Here is a 16,444-nt window from a genome sequence, read left to right as displayed (position 1 = left end):
ATTATTTATTAAATATTTCAATTATAGTTACATTAACTTTTTTTATATGTGTATTTTAAGAAGTATTAGTTTTAGACACTTACAATAATAAATTTTATTAGCAAATATCCATAATTAAAAATCATTTTAAACCAAAATTAATTTGATATGTATTAAAATCTTGTTTAAAATTTGGTATAAATTTTGAAGGTATGGAATATTTTCTGAAGTGCTTAATAAAGTTTACAGTATTTCAAATCCCTGTAATGATAACACTTTTAATTAACACTAATCAATATAGGAATATTCTTAAATTTTATTTTATTTATTTCAATCTAATTGATTTTTATTTTTCTAGAAATACTATCATTTTTCTTTGAAGATCTTTTCAGAAGAAAAGAAAATGGCTTCTCAGGTATTTATAATTTTCTTGTGTATTGATTTAAAAAAAGTTGTTTTTCTATTTTAGTTATTAATTTAATGGGGGAGGCCACTTCATGCCATTAAAATTTTGCCTGTAGTTTTAACAATAATGAATAAATAGAAGCTATAGTTGTAATTTTCTATTTAATTTTGAAAAATTATTATTATAAATTTTACTATAAGCTGAAAAGAGCAGAAAATTAAAAATTCATTTGTAGACAAAAAAGTAAAATTGCCTCCAAGTATAACATTCATTGCAGTGCAAGACAAACTGCATTATAAGAACTATTTCAAATCTTGTCATATAAATGAAGATCATGTCTTTGTTTTTATTAGTCTTTGTTAGACTTAACCAGAGACAATCAAATACTTTCAAAAATTGAATGTTCCAAGAATAGAATTCGTGAAAACAAACAACAAATATAATTTATTGGAAAAGTAAGAAAAAGTAATGCATACTGCCATATGTCTTGTATAGAGTAGCTATTAAGAGTAGTCTAGAGTAGTCTATTACTAAGTATTCAAGAACAAGTTGATTAGCATTGTTGGTAATTACAGAGATTGAAGTATATGATTAGAGAATTAAAATTTCTTGAAGTCAGATCATAAAATAACTTTATCTTTACATTACTCTAATGCAGTTAGAATTTTTGATAGCAGGGTGAGATACCAGTTCTTGATTCTCAAACTGGATTGTTTGCTGTTTTATGTACTCATAAAGATTGCATTTAAGAAGTATTCAAACACCTAGCATAAGTTCTCATAAATGAGAACTTTTTTAGAATTGAATAGTTGTAAGTTCTTGCATTTGAATACTCTAGTTTTTATTTGGAATCACTTTGGATTAAATTTAGTAATAAAAGATTCTTTTTCATCCATCTTACAACAGTTTATTAAGTTTATTTTTAAGTTTAAGTTTATTAAGTTTGTTAAATTGCAATACTAAGTTTAATCTTTATATAATTATAGATATTAAACTTTGTTAAGTAGGGATATTTTTAAATGTAAAGGAAAGTTTGTTGAAAAACAAATTTATAATATAGAATCAGACTTCATACTAGGAAGTGTGATTCTACTTTAAAATTAATATTTCTCATTGATCATTGGAGAACTTATTTATTTTTAGTTTTAGCTCTTTCTGCCCTGTTGACACTAATACCCTGTTTGGACTGAGCATTTCAATCTAGATTGTGATGAGATCGGTGACTGTACCATGGTGCAACCACTTTCGACCATTTCAATCTCGACTGAAACGCGGTTCAATTGTGATCAACATGAGTTTTTGAAACTAGATCCAATCATAAGAAAGTTCCCACAATCCCACGTGTGCGAGAAGAAACAATATGGCTGCAGAACACGTGTCAGGCTATCAACAGAGAAATAAAAAGATATTTGGAGAGATGATGAGATCTGGCTATTATTAAATATATGGCAAGAAAAAGTATTTATTTCTAACCAAAACTTCCATTTTGTTTGTTGATGTTTGTGACTTATCGAGTAGTTATGTCAGTTTTATCATCATGTGCAATAGCCATGTTCTTCTCAATCGGACTGCTTGTGCGAACAGCTTGATGTTCAACTGAGGACAGTTACATTAGAGATTGTGGGTAAATCGAGATCAAAATGAGTTGTGGATTGTGTGCGAATGCAGTATAAATGTCTTTTTTCCATACCCAGTTTGGGTTGCAGGTTGGATGGTTGAGGTAGTTAAAGTATTGGCCTTCTCTGGGAAACTTAGAATCAAATCAGGCCATGTCAAAAATCTAGGAACTTTTTTGGGAACAGTCCTAATATGTTAAGTTTCATAATTCCATCCGGCTGCCCTATTGTGGGTTTGGCCAGGGTATGGGAATAAAGCTCCTTAGTTCCCACAGGACAAGAAGAGTAAAAAAATATTTATAATAATCATCATAGGCTGTTGAGAAAAGGTACAGTATCTTATAATGTTGCATTTTCCAAAGTGAGCTTTTTAAAGTTATAGAATAAACAAATAATGCATTTGATTCATTAACTATTTTTATGCGAGCAGTTGTTTATTTCAGTTGGCAGTACACCTCAACACAGTAGTTGCTATTTACTCTTATCATTCAATGAAATAATAACAAAAATAAAACATTTTTTCTCTCTGTCAATTTTAAAAATTTATAGCAAAAGATGCTGTGGAGTTGAAGGAGCCACAAAAAATTTTCTTTGCTTAAGAGCTCCAGTTTATGAAGAAGTTTGAGAAATGCTGTTATAACACAATACTGTTTAAAAATAAAAATAAACCTCCTGAAACTTTCCATCAAAAATATTGTATCTCCCATGAAATTTCCTGTACTTTCTTCAAATTCTCACTTAACTTAGTGGAATTCACTTATTTGTTACATATAATCAGTGTTGCTAACAGTTTCTCAGATGCTTTTAATGGGTCAAAATGGCAGAAGACAATTGAAAACTTATTTTCTTGCTTTCAATAATCATATGTGACCAGGAAAGTGTTAGATTAAGGAGACTGCCATTCCTGGTCACATATGTTGGATTACCAAGAATGTACTGTACTGTACTATGAATAGAAATTATTGATGAACTTTAATAAGAAATGACTATAATAAAACTTTGTATATTTTTAATTAAAAATGCTTTTATTCCAACAGTATTAAATACTAAAGTTTAAATTGCTAAATTAATATAAAACTTTTTCATTACTTTTCTGATGTATTGACAAAACATATTTATAAATGATTTGATTGTTTCAGAGATTGGGAATAAGCAAAGAAGATAGAGATGAATTTATTAGAGAGAAAATGGAAATGATGAAAAAGAAAAGTGAAGAAATATTGAGAAGGCATGCTGTATGTTGAATATTTACTTTTAGTTTTATTGTGTATGTTTGATGATTGATAGAAATTAATTACTTAATTACATTTATTTTCAGGAGGTTGAGGCTGATAAAAGAAATGCAGATGTTCTGAGTATGCAGATAACAAAAAAGCAGCCATCTCAGGTATTACAAAATATTTGTCCTCATAAATAACACAAATCCATTATTATTAATTAGTTTTTAAACATTTTGTGTTTGAAGTCTTAGTTAAAATTTTAAACTTAATACATATTAACATTAGTTTTGTATAATTTATTGAAGTTGCATTGAAAACAATATGTATTGTCAGTAGGATACATTAAGTTAACAATGTGTTAGTTAATATTAGTTTATATTTCTAATGGTTCTACTGTGAGGATATCAAGTGATTTGAAAAATTATATTTACAGGTTAATTTTGTCCATCTAATTTTTTTAACTATCATTCTGTTATAAAATAAACAATTGAACAGTAATTTTATTTTTTGCTGTATAAACAGCATTAAGTAATAATAACAGTTTTTAAGTGAATAACAAAGTTCCAAGGATAAATTTGTTGATTAAATCAAATTGGAACTTTGGAAATGAATCAAAAGTCTATTTCAATCTTAAATTTAATGTGTGTTTATAACTATTTTTGGTATCACCTTTGACCAGGTAATGAACAAAACACTGAATACACTATAACTGAATAATGTGTGCACTACCATTGTGCACCTATAGTTTTCTTTACTCACATTGCTCCATTTTACATGAAAGTTTCAATTAATAAAATTCAGCAATATTATGAAATTTAGAATATCCTAATGTAATTTGAAATGTAACAAATTAATGTATTTTATCAGTAGGTTATGCCATCTGGAACAGAACTACTAATGATACTTCCAACAAATTTGGAAATTTTTGCTGTTTTTTATAATTATATTCTTTTTAATAATTAATAGAAATTATTTAAAAATAATGGAAATTTTATAGTTCTACTGTTATCTTAGCAGTATGGTTTTAATATCACAATGCAAAGAGAATCTAAATATTTTGATAAAATAGGGATTTAAATAATTTTTCACAGTTAATTGGACAAATTTCAAATGAATATTTCTGGGAATTTTACTGTGGATACCCTGTCTCTGTTTCCTGCATTCGGTTCAAAAGATAATGTGATCCAATGTTGGTCTGACATAAGGTTCAAAATGTTTATCTTTTAATAAAACCTTTGATTTCCTTAAAAGTAACTATCTTTTCTTCTCTATGCATACAAAGTAATACCAATTGCACGCGGGAGAGGTTCGATAGTTTGAATTTTGAAAGAATTCTATTTGCATTCTATTTCAAAACCGTAATACCAAGTCTTTTAGAATTTCCTAAAACTATTTCTCCTAAAGAAAAATTATTATTCTTATTATGTTTTGTATGTTATTTTTAATATTAATAATGTATATATAATATAATATAATTATATAATTTTAATTAAAAATTTAAAAATGTCATTTGATAGCCACAGACGGCAACTGTTGAAAAGAAAGTTTCCAATACAACAGCAAAACAACGTCGTGCACAGCAACCTGCTGTTGTTGATGAAAAAGCTTATTTGAAGGTAATTTTTAAATAAAAATATATATATAAAAAATTTGTTTTTTTTATATATTTATTTTTTATTAATACAGGAAATTGAAGAGAGAAAGAAATTACAAAGATTAACTAAGGTAATTATGATTTTCTTTAAAATGCTCTGAAAGTTATATATATATTGCATTAATTTTACATGTTTTTAACCCAAGTGAAATTATAATTTTTATATTTTTTATTCAAATGAAAAACATTTAATGCTGTTTAATTTTTAAAAATTAATTTATTGAAATTTGATGAACTTATGATATTTAATTTTAAAACAAAAGAATTACTGGTTTTTTTTAAACACCAATAATTTTTTTGTTTTAAAATAGGTTGTTTTCAGTTTCGAAGAAAATTAATTTATTAAATATAAATCCATATATATATATATATATATATATATATATATATATAAAATATTGAAATAAAAATACTTTTACATTTATGCTGTCATTTATGCATATCTTAAACATTACATATCTTTCAATTGCAATCAATTTTAAAAAATGCATATTCAAAAAATAATAATGGAAGTTACATATTATAAAGTTTTAAAGTTGAAGAAAATTAACAATTTTAATTTTCAAAATTCTGAACTTACATTAATAGAATTAAACAGAAACATAATCTGTTATTAAAATCATTTTTGGAAAAGAATTTTTCTGTAGAAAAAGCATTAAAGTTTTACCGCCATGTACCGGAAATCGCATGCATAACCAAAGAGGTTACAATCAATCTTAGGTAATAAAATAAATCTTTGAATAAACTTTCCAAAGTCATAATTGGATGAATGAAACTGAAATTTGGCATTTTATTGAACAGTCTGACCATTTATTGGTTTATGCCAACACTTATTGACTCATTTCTGAAAATAGGAGAGTGAGAGAATAAAAAAATATCACATGTACACTTTAGAAACAAGTGACATTTTTAAAAAAACAAATCCTTACTTATACAAGTTATAAAAATGACCCTTAATTATATCAGTGTTTTTCAATCTTTTTTTCTCTCTCATCCTTTAATTATAGGTTAAAGTGTTCACTTTAACCTATAATTAATTTTCTACAGAGAAAAATCATGTGATTTTTAAATTTGTTTGTAAACATTCTATTATTTGCCACTTAACCTAATTTTTTTCTTTGTAAAATAGGGCTGGCGGAAATACAGTATTAACACGTAAAAACACGCAAACAGATAACGAAAATCTTCATCACTCGCCATGTCCAATCACCATGAACAAACTATTCTCCACAGCAGAGATGACCTTTCTTTAGAGGCTACGTCTCTGCCAAATTATGTAAAACAGTCTAAAATGTCCACAGGTGACAATCCCTTCACAATTAAAAATATAAGATTTCTTTGTAAAATAGGGCTGGCAGAAATACAGTATGGACATGGCGAGTGAAGATTTTCATTATCTGTTTGCGTGTTTTTACGTGTTAATACTAATTTTTTTGTCTATATTTTTTGTGAATTAAGTAAAACAGTATTTCTGTTCCTTAAAATAGAAGTATGTTACAACAATAGTTATTTAAATTAATGATCTTTATTTACATAAGAAAAACAATTACCAAACGATCACCTAAATATCGGGCTACAATATGGCTAGTTAAAAGATGTTATTATTTGTAGAAAAACAATTAACATTGTTTCAGTTTGCATTTAAAAGTGGTATGATAATTGCCTTAGAAAGCTGCCCAATGTCCTGCTATTTTTAAGTTAAAATAATTTGAACTAAATAAGGACAATTTATTTGGAAAAACAAATATTTAATGTTCAGTTATACACTATTCAGGTATTTTGTTAAAAGTAGGAATATTTTATTATATTTTCTAAGTATTTGACCTGTTTTCATTAGAAAACACGTTAAATTAAAATTTAAATCAATAAACATTAAATTAAAATTAATTAGAAAACAGTTCTTGAAGTAAAGTGAAAGCATTAACTAAACTTAAATTATTAATTTTTTTACATTACCTTGCAGTTCTAAAATACTCCATAAATATCATAAAGGGGTATAAATTAGTGATGGTATGATTAATCAGAATTGGAAAACAGACATTTTCTGGTAATTGGAATCAAGCAAATCTCATCATGATTTCTGATTCTTATAAACAATTTTTCCACGTTTGTAAGAAAATTAGTTTTGTTTCAGTTGAAAATTAAAAATTTTAATATTAGTTTATTGGAAACTTTCATGTCAACTAAGCAGAAAGAGTACATGATGCCCCATATACAAGGTGATGTCTGTCATGGCAGACTTTTCTTTTATGTAGTCAGAGTGATGAGAGATAACACTTGTCCACATTTTTAGGGGATAGATGACTTTAGGGTTGCCATTTGGCCAGCTTAACCAGCAATCTGTATTCTGTATTTATGTATATTAAGAGAAAAATGTTCTGTCACCACCACACACAAATAACATTTAAAAATTGATTTGATTTTATTTTTAGTTGTGATTTTCAGTTTTGGTATAAAGACCAAAGTTTTAATTATTATTTTTAAATTTAATTGTTATTACTAATTTCTATTCATTTAATTTTGCCTGCATGTTTTTGAACTGTTAATAACAATTTTTTTAATTAATTGCAATTCTTTTCACTTTCCTTGCTGTTATAACAGAGGGAAAGTATGGCAATCTGGCAAAAAAAAAGACCCCCCTCAGATTTTTACATTTTTGGACTTGGGACATCTTGAAATGTCAGGAAATGCAAAGAAAAAAAATTTTGGCAGTAATTTCAATATGTATGGATGTTAGTGTGTGGGGGGCATGATTTTATTCATCTTGTTTGAAGCTTAATAACTCCTGTGCTTTTCTTCAAAAATTTCAGAAATGTTACATGGTTTATTTATTAGGGGAATTGAAGATATTAAATTTTGGTGATTAAATGTTAAAGGGATGGGGGTCATGTGTATCTCCAGTAGGGTTGGACTTAATGACGATTTTACTCATTATTACCATTTACAGTTTTTTATAAAACTTATTCCTAACCTCAAAATTAAGCTTTTTGCTATTTTATAATAATTAAAAATATAAAAAGCTTTTTTTAATAAAATATGATAACAGATGGTGCACCGAAATTTTAAATGTTGCCAGGAAAGTTGAGCAACTCATTGCAGATTTATTTTCTTTTGTAATATAACTATAGAAATTGGTTGTTGTGTCTCTCACAAAGATAATCAACCTTAAATTTATTATAATTTTTTTAGTATTTTCATTAATTTCTTTTTATAAATTTGCCTTGTTATAAGTGAGTTAACATTGATTTGAACTATCAGGATATTTAGTTTCAAATCAAGGCTGGTGGTAGGTAAAACAGTCTAAAATATAAACAAAATTAAATTTTAATTGAGAAAATGTAATGTACTAAATATTAAAAATAAATTTTATATTTTACTTATAATGATAAAATGACTTTCTCCTTATAATCATAAAAGGTTTTGATATATCCATGGATGATGCTGTAATAAGCTAAATTTTGTAATGCTTAAATTTTCAAATGTAATTTGTGCTATTCTGAGTAAGAATACTTGTTTGTGTAAGTTTACTGCTATTTTGCATTTTAAAAATTGATTTTTCAAGATGAGTCAGTCTTGAAATTTGTGGCTCAAGTGAATGAATTTAAAAATTGGTTAACTTGTGATATTTGTTCAGCTTGTTGCATCACTTGCCGAACCTCATTTAGTGTTAACTATGATGAAATTAAAACACTTACAAGACATGCCAATTGCGAAAAGCACGAAAAAAGTGCATCATCTCATTTACCTTCCTCCCCAGTCATCACATCAGCCAACAAAGCAGTTTCCAAAGATTGTGACCCTATATGACATGATGGGATAGTTTTTTTTGAGTAAAAGGGAATTAGCTGTAATTTCTTTGGGGGTAGTGTTGCAATATTAACTTTATCTGAAATAAAATTACAAATTTGTTTTGTAGTACACAATAAAAGCAAGCATATCCACATATAAATGGAGAATTTTCATGTATTTTTGAAAGGTTGATTCTAGATTTGCCAATCATTTTCCATTCTTGAGCTTGATGTTTATTAATTAATGAATGTACCAAGCTTGTAATGTAAATCATTAATTTTTCTAAACTAAAATAAGCTTTAGAGAGTCTTTAAAAGAATCGGGAATCGTATCGGAATCGAGAGTTTTTAGTAGAATTGGAATTGGAAGAAATTTTGGGATCATTCCATCACTAGTATAAATACTCCTTTAATATTTTTTTTGCAAACACTGGGTTATGTGTATATAATGGTTATCTTACAGCAAAAGCATATAAAATATATGACTTTTATTGCAATATTAACAGTACAGCATATTTTGTTAGCACAAAAAGAGACTTGGGAAATAGGATCTGTAGGATATAAAGCAATTACTAAAAATCTTTAGTTATCTGAGCAAGAACTATTATTTTATCAAGGTAAAAGTCAACATATTAAGCTGTACTAAACATTTTCAGTAAAATATTAATAACATAACATCATGACAAAACTGCTACATGTGGTATATGATGATGATAGAACTCCATACTATACCTTTGCTCATGTTCTGCCATTTGCATCAATAGTGTAAACAAACAGCCCATGGTGTCACTAAAATCTTGCAGCAAACTTTGAAATAATAGATTTTTTTTTTATAAGTTCTGTCTATGTTAAATAAGTTCACCAAACTGTTTATAATTGAAAGTGTTCAGGGTCATCTGCTAACAAGTGGTATGACAATTGGTAGCACTATCCCATTTGTTTATCACTATGTAGTAAAAGTTCACATTTTATGCCTGGCATATCAATCATTGCCTAGTTTTGGAAAGGGTTTTTTTTTTTTACTTAAAAAAGTCAACTTATCTACTACCATATGTGGTAAGGTTTAGAAAAACTTTTCAAAATTTAAATGTTCTCTCATTTATTAAGCATTTAAAAATTAATTTTTATTTTATATTGAAAGTTTGGATGGTAAGGCAGCGGTTCCCAAAGTGTGCGCTGTGGCACTCGAGGGTGCTGCACCTTTCTAATGGGTGCCACAAAATGTTATAAAATTTTTATAATAGAATTTAATGTACTTGTTAGAATTTGACACAGGGTGCCTTGGAAAAATCTGCATTTAGTAAGGGTGCCTAGAATCAAAAAAATTTGGGAACCACTGGAATAAAGGGGATTATCAAATTTATTTATAATATATATATATATTATAAATAAATTAAAAGTTTGTATATTTTAAAATAAGGAAAATGGACCACCACCTGATCCAGTCAATTTCCTTGCTGATCCCTATCGAGATGGTACAAATGCTAATACCAATCATGCAGTTGCTCGCACCAATCGACGTCATTATACAAATTATGGTGGACAAGATTTCCAGAATGTTAAACATCTTATGAAAGAACAAAGAAAATATGAAAGGGTAAGGATGCTGTTTTATCTAAAAAGAACAATTTTCAGATCTTGAACATTATTCTTTACAAATATGAATACGAAAACAAAATAATCCACGGTCTATTTTCATTTTTTTTCCCTAATCTATATGTATAAAAATGAAGTTTTGCTGGCTTGTCCTTTAAACAAATCTTTATTCTTATACTGATTTGGACCAAAGTTTATATGAGTATTACTTAGAATTGACACTAAGCTATATACTACTCCAAAATATCAGCTTTTGCATCAGACTTGCTGCCTTTACATGTATTGCCATCTGTTGGAGAAAATGATTGTTGTTGGTTTGTTGAATAATAATTTAGCACTAGTCTATAAATAATTGAATTTTAATCGATTTTTGAAAATGCCACCAAAAAAGAGTTTTGATTGCCCAAAAGAGTGCAGAAACAAAACAAAAAGGTCATTAAGAAATAGTGAAAGTATTGAAGATTGTGAAGCCCATCTTGAACAAAACTGCTTGTAGAATGTCTCAATTGATGGCCAAACTGAATTTGCACATCTTCCAGGAACTTTCATGATATACCAGTTCATTGATTCCATTTTCAAGACAGATCAGTTATTTATAAACAAGTTAAAATTAGAATTATCACAAGATTTGTCATATAAAAGATCTGAAAAAATTTAAAACTCTTCCTCAAGAAGTTAAAAATTGCCTATCAGAATTGTTTTTTATTCTTGAGTTTTGTGTGGAGAACATATAAAATGAATGATCTTGGCTTTAGTTAAATATTTTAATTTGGAACAAATATTTCATTATCATACCTTTAAATATACCATGACCTTATATTTGGATATAAGAGCATGCTTTTATAGATGGGTCAAAATTGACTATATTCTGCAAAGTGTCTAAAAAAAACTCAATTTTAAAAAAGTTTTTATAGTATTGGAAATATTTTTTTTATTCTTAATAATGATTACCAGAAATGTCACTGAATAATTACTTTTTCAGTCATTTTACATGTAATTTTTATTGACATAGCAGTGCAGTGGTCTTATGAGCGAAAACAAGCTGCCGCACATAAGAGCATGCTCTTAAAAATGAAATAAAAATGCAAAAACAATTTTCACATGTAAGGAGTAATACTTCATTTGCACAGTAATATTGTATTTCAAAGGTCTATCAAATAATTCATATGTACAGAAAACGAAACTTATATTTCTGAAATTTTTCTGCATATGCAGTTTTCAACTCTAAACACTTCTCAAAGCAATGTTTCCACCTTTCCAATCCATTTCTGTAAAATTCTGTATAATGAGAATTGAACCACTTTATTGTAGCATGTTTTGCCTCATAAAGTGACTTCCTTCAAATGTTCCTATAACTTTTGGGGGGGAAACAAGTTCAGGGGCCAATCTGGACTGTAAGGAGGATGTGATAGTAGTTTTCAGTTGAATTCATGCAGTACAGATGATGAATCTTTTGAAGAATGTACAGGTTCATTGTCTTGGTGAAACAAGATTTGTTTGTGAAACTTTCCTGGCTGTTTTTTCTTTATTCTTTCTTTAATTTGTGAAAAACTTTAGCATAATAGCTTCCTGTGACAGTTCTCTGTCAGACTGTTCAGCTTTGAATTTAATTGGACCCGAAAATACTTTTGGAAGTCATTATTTTGATTGTATTTTACTTTCTGGATCTTAATGGTAAATTCATGTCTCATCTCCAATTACTTAGTGGTGATAAGTTTTCAGAATCAGTCTAACCAATTATAAATTCTGTTGAATTTATAATTATGTTTATGGTCTAATGTTTTTGGTACTCATCACAGAAAATCTCATCAGTCTTAAACTGATCAGAGGTAATTGACTGAGTTCTTCTATAAGAGATACTTGGTCTTGTAGCTATCTCATATAGGGATACTTAACAATCTTTTGTATTTATCAATTGAACATTGGCCACAGTTTACACATTGATTGAGGTTAAAGGCTTTCTGGGACACACATCATTTGTAATGTCCTGTGGAAACAGTTTATCCACTTGTAAACTGTAGCTTACTTTGGAACATCCTCCCCATAAACTGTTTGTCACGAATGATATCTAATGCTTTCCATCAGTTCTGTATAAAACTTAACAACCACAGAATTTTAAAAATAAAATAACTTTTTTTTTTGTTTGATTCTGTATTTTTAACATTGCTGCTTTGTTTTGATAGTGGCACAAATAAAAAGGTGATCCTGCTTTTTTTCATAAACTTCTTAGTTATAGTACTTTTTTATCATGTAAAATGGCTTATTTCTACCTCCATTGGATTCCCATCAGAGATTGTGTGTGTCATCAAATAGTATTCAACCATTAGTCAAATTAGAATTTTTAAATGCTTGTAAAATTAACATTTAAAAAAAAAAATTCCAATATCAAGCAAAGCAATTATATAGTTTTCAAACCCTGCAATAAACTTTTTTATGACAATGTTTATAAAGTAGTTATGACAACTTTTTTCAAATTAATTGCTATACTCTGTTTCTAAACTTTAAGTGTTTATTTTTACTTGTTAAACATATTTTTTTTAAAATAAAGTTTTATACTACAGTTGTATCCAAGTTTATATTTCTTTACTTATGCTTTCATTTCATTTGATTAAGATCATAATAATGTAATATTGAGTTATTAGCAGCTGGATCAGTTAAACTACAAATATTAGCATTTGATTTTAGTAAATTTTTTCGAAATTGCAATAAATTTTTTTTTATTGCTCTTATTTTTTATGTAGATATTTTTCTAAATACTCTTATATGCAAATTGATTTTTAGCTGGATTAAAAAGTGAATAAAATATATCGTTAATATATAATTATTCTTACAAATTTACACAATAAATTATTTTTTAATTGATATGTAAAATTTGAACATAATTTTGTTCTTGCTCAAGAATTTTATATTTAAGACTTTTACAGTTACAGCAGTATATGATTAATATGATTCAATAGAAAAATATCTAATGGGAAATAATAGTAATAATTCTCATAAGTTAGGTCTTACCATCTGCATGTGATGAAAATCAGATGGGTTAAAATAAAATTAAGGAAAAATATGAAAAAAGTTTTACTTTTAATTAGAAAATTAATTTTTTCTGTTAAATTTTTATATATAGCAACATCCTCCAACAACAAATACTAACATAATGTTACAAATGACTGGAAAAGAAAGAAAGGAATATGAAAATTGGAAGGCCGAACGATTAAAAATAGACGAAGAGAGAATTGCAAGACAGTTAACTTCTTCAGGATCTTGGAAGAGAGAATGGGATTTAAATAAAATTGAAGAGTATATATACATACATATATATTTTTTTTTCTGCTAAATATTATTATTATGTTATACTATAATTTCTTATTATTTTATTTAGAGACAGAGATGTTCAAAAAACTGAAAATGTTTATTATAAACAACCAAGATGGCTCACAGAACCTGGTAAGAAAATTTTTTTAACTTCTTATTTTTATATTCTGTTTGATTTCAATAATTAATTGAAAATAAGGAATAAACTTTAAAATATAACATTATAATAGAAGATTATACTAAGAATCCTATTAAAAATATTAATTTGACAACTGTTTTTTCATTAATTTTAATGAAAGTTAACATTTCAGCCATGTGCTGAGAGTTTTTAAATACTGCTAATTTCCATATTTTATTAGTAGTTTAATTTGCACATTCATAAATTTAATACTGTTAAATACATAGACGTGAATATATGTGAGAACTAAGATGATTAAGACCTCATATGAATCAGGTTCAATAAGTAAGCTCAAAAGTACTGTAAAAAATATTTCAGCAGATATGCACGGAATTATAGAGCAGTGTTATTGCACGTAATGGTCAAGTTAGCAAGGGTATCAAGAGATGTTGCTAGGCCCTGGGATGAAATTTACACTGTCCTATGGTTAATTAGTACGTAAAAAAGCAAGTCGTGGGACGATGTCAGGGCCCTGTAAATCCATGGGCCTGAAGAATTTTACGTCATCATTCCCCTCTCTTCAGCCCTGCAAGTCAGATCATGTATGTGCTGCAGCATTAGTACAGCCAGTACAAGATGGTGGCACCTCTAGATGTTTGTATCAAGAAAAAATAGTGTTTTATTTCTGTTTTACGGCAAATGAAGGCATAAAACTCAGACATCCATATTGACTGAACATAATGGTAATAGATTTTGCTTATCCCTCCAGCAAGTTGATGCTGGAAATGAAAGAATTGTGATTTTACTTAAGTGATGTTTTCATCCCTCAATTCTCCAGATATTGCATTGTCAGATTATCATATTTTTGGACATATGAAGGAGGATTAGTTACTGCATAAAAACTTAAGATTACTTATTGAACCATGCTTGTATTTTTAATTTGTTAAATATTTACATTCAAGCGAGAAATCACACAAAAGGCGTTAAGGGGCATTTTAAGAAACTTTTTATTTTCTGGCAAGCACTTTCTACGTAGTTATGAACGTCGTCATCAGGCAGTTATAAAAACAAACAGATTTCAAACTGGTTTTTAAATTTAAACGATAACGACATTAGCCATTTGGAACAAAACTTTTAAGAATAAGAAAATTTAAAATATTAATTTGAAAACATAAAATAATGATGCACATGTGCCATAACATACATAAGATACAGTAAATGCAAAAGTCATTTGAAAGAACAACTTTAAGAACATGTAAAATTGAACATGATACAAACTGTCCAAGTTGGTTGTACGGCATCACTACACACTGCTTTGGAATCGGGTGGTGATACTCGGATGTTGTGGGGAAGGGGGCCAGGTGTACGTTTGGGAAGCCTTCCTCACCACACTGCTGTCTCCTTGCAGCTCCCCACCCTTGAATTGCCCGAAGTTTGGATTAGTTTATACAAACATTTAAAAAACATCAACAGTAACTCTGCATCTACCTCCCCCACCTTCACTGTGAATTAAGGCGCGTGTGCGGCAGTGTTACATGTGTTTTAAATTATCATTTAATTTTACATGTTATTAAAATTGTTCTTCCAAACAACTTTTGCGTTTACTGCATCTTATGTATGTTATGGCGCATGCGTGTCATTATTATTTGTTTTTAAATTAATATTTTAAATTTTCTTATTCTTAAAAGTTACGTTCCAAATGGCTAATGTTGTTATCGTTTAAATTTAAAAACTCGTTTGAATTCTGTTCATTTTTATAACTGCCTGAGGACTGTGTTCATAACTATGTCAAAAGTGCTTGCTGGAAAATAAAAAGTTCCTTAATTAAAACACTCCTTAACTTTTGTGTGGATTTTTTTTTTTTTTCATTTGAATTAGATCTATTGTTGGTGTGACATCCACAGTACATATGTAAATATTTAGAGTAATTATAAGACAAAAGAATGCATTATTTCTGATTATTATAATAAGAAAATTCATAATAATAATACATTTTTAAATGTAGGTAAATGGTGCTTAATATCAATTATTCAAACATATGATAGTTTATAAGATATTGAGTGTTAAACTTTAACACATTGTAAGACTAAATAAAATTCAACTTACTCGAGCCTCTAATTGGTGTGAAAAATAAATACAATAGAGTGTCGTTTATCTGAATCAATTGGGGACTGGAGTTATTCAGATAACTGGTTTTTTCGGATAATTGGTTATGTACGAAAAAATATATTAACCTATCCGATGTTCAAATTTTTCTCTGTTGCATATTGCTTCGTGTTGAATTTTCGTCGATTTTAAGCCTAACGAAAATTTTTATAATAATAATCGAGGCTATTGTATCATTAAAAATTATTTCTTTATTTTGTACAAACAAAATAAATATATTGAAAAATATAAAAACAAAAAAATTATACTTTAGAAGTTAATCTAGTATCAAAAACGTTCGATTCAGCACGACACAGTCTGACTGGAAAGCTTTCGGATAACCGACGTTTTGGATAAGCGGCTTTCGGATAAACGACGCTCTACTGTAAATATGATGAAACAAATGTTTTCAAACATCTTCCGTGTTCTTCATTTATTTATTTTTCACACCGGTTAGAGGCTTGAGTAAGTTGAATTTTATTTAGTATACACACCCCGGTGTGCGTATGGAAGCTATACATTGTAAGACAAAATATTTTGTCTTTTTGATATTTTTTAGATATATATGATGGTTTTCTCTCACTTTAATTACATGCATATATAAGTAAAGCTA

The 16,444-nt window shown here is 27.9% G+C and overlaps 1 protein-coding gene across 2 annotated transcripts in view; it reads left to right on the top strand.

Annotated features, from left to right (window-relative positions):
• Window positions 1-16,444, top strand: part of LOC136978564 (myb-like protein X) — a 44,348-nt gene that overhangs the window by 23,035 nt on the left and 4,869 nt on the right. The window contains exons 2-9 of one of the 2 annotated variants that reach the window (XM_067274284.1): window positions 338-394; window positions 3,141-3,236; window positions 3,320-3,388; window positions 4,739-4,837; window positions 4,908-4,946; window positions 10,084-10,260; window positions 13,381-13,553; window positions 13,636-13,700. In XM_067274284.1, coding sequence (XP_067130385.1) covers window positions 383-394; window positions 3,141-3,236; window positions 3,320-3,388; window positions 4,739-4,837; window positions 4,908-4,946; window positions 10,084-10,260; window positions 13,381-13,553; window positions 13,636-13,700 — 730 coding nt within the window. In that variant the 5' untranslated portion in view covers window positions 338-382. The remainder of the gene's footprint in view (window positions 1-337; window positions 395-3,140; window positions 3,237-3,319; window positions 3,389-4,738; window positions 4,838-4,907; window positions 4,947-10,083; window positions 10,261-13,380; window positions 13,554-13,635; window positions 13,701-16,444) is intronic. The other variant, XM_067274285.1, reaches the window with a different exon arrangement.

This window comes from Centruroides vittatus, unplaced genomic scaffold (genome assembly GCF_030686945.1).
Source record: "Centruroides vittatus isolate TY-2023 unplaced genomic scaffold, ASM3068694v2 contig_546, whole genome shotgun sequence".
NCBI classification, from domain to species: Eukaryota; Metazoa; Arthropoda; class Arachnida; order Scorpiones; family Buthidae; genus Centruroides; species Centruroides vittatus.
The sequence above is the reverse complement of the archived record's forward strand: the minus strand, read 5'-3'. Positions and strand labels throughout refer to the sequence as shown.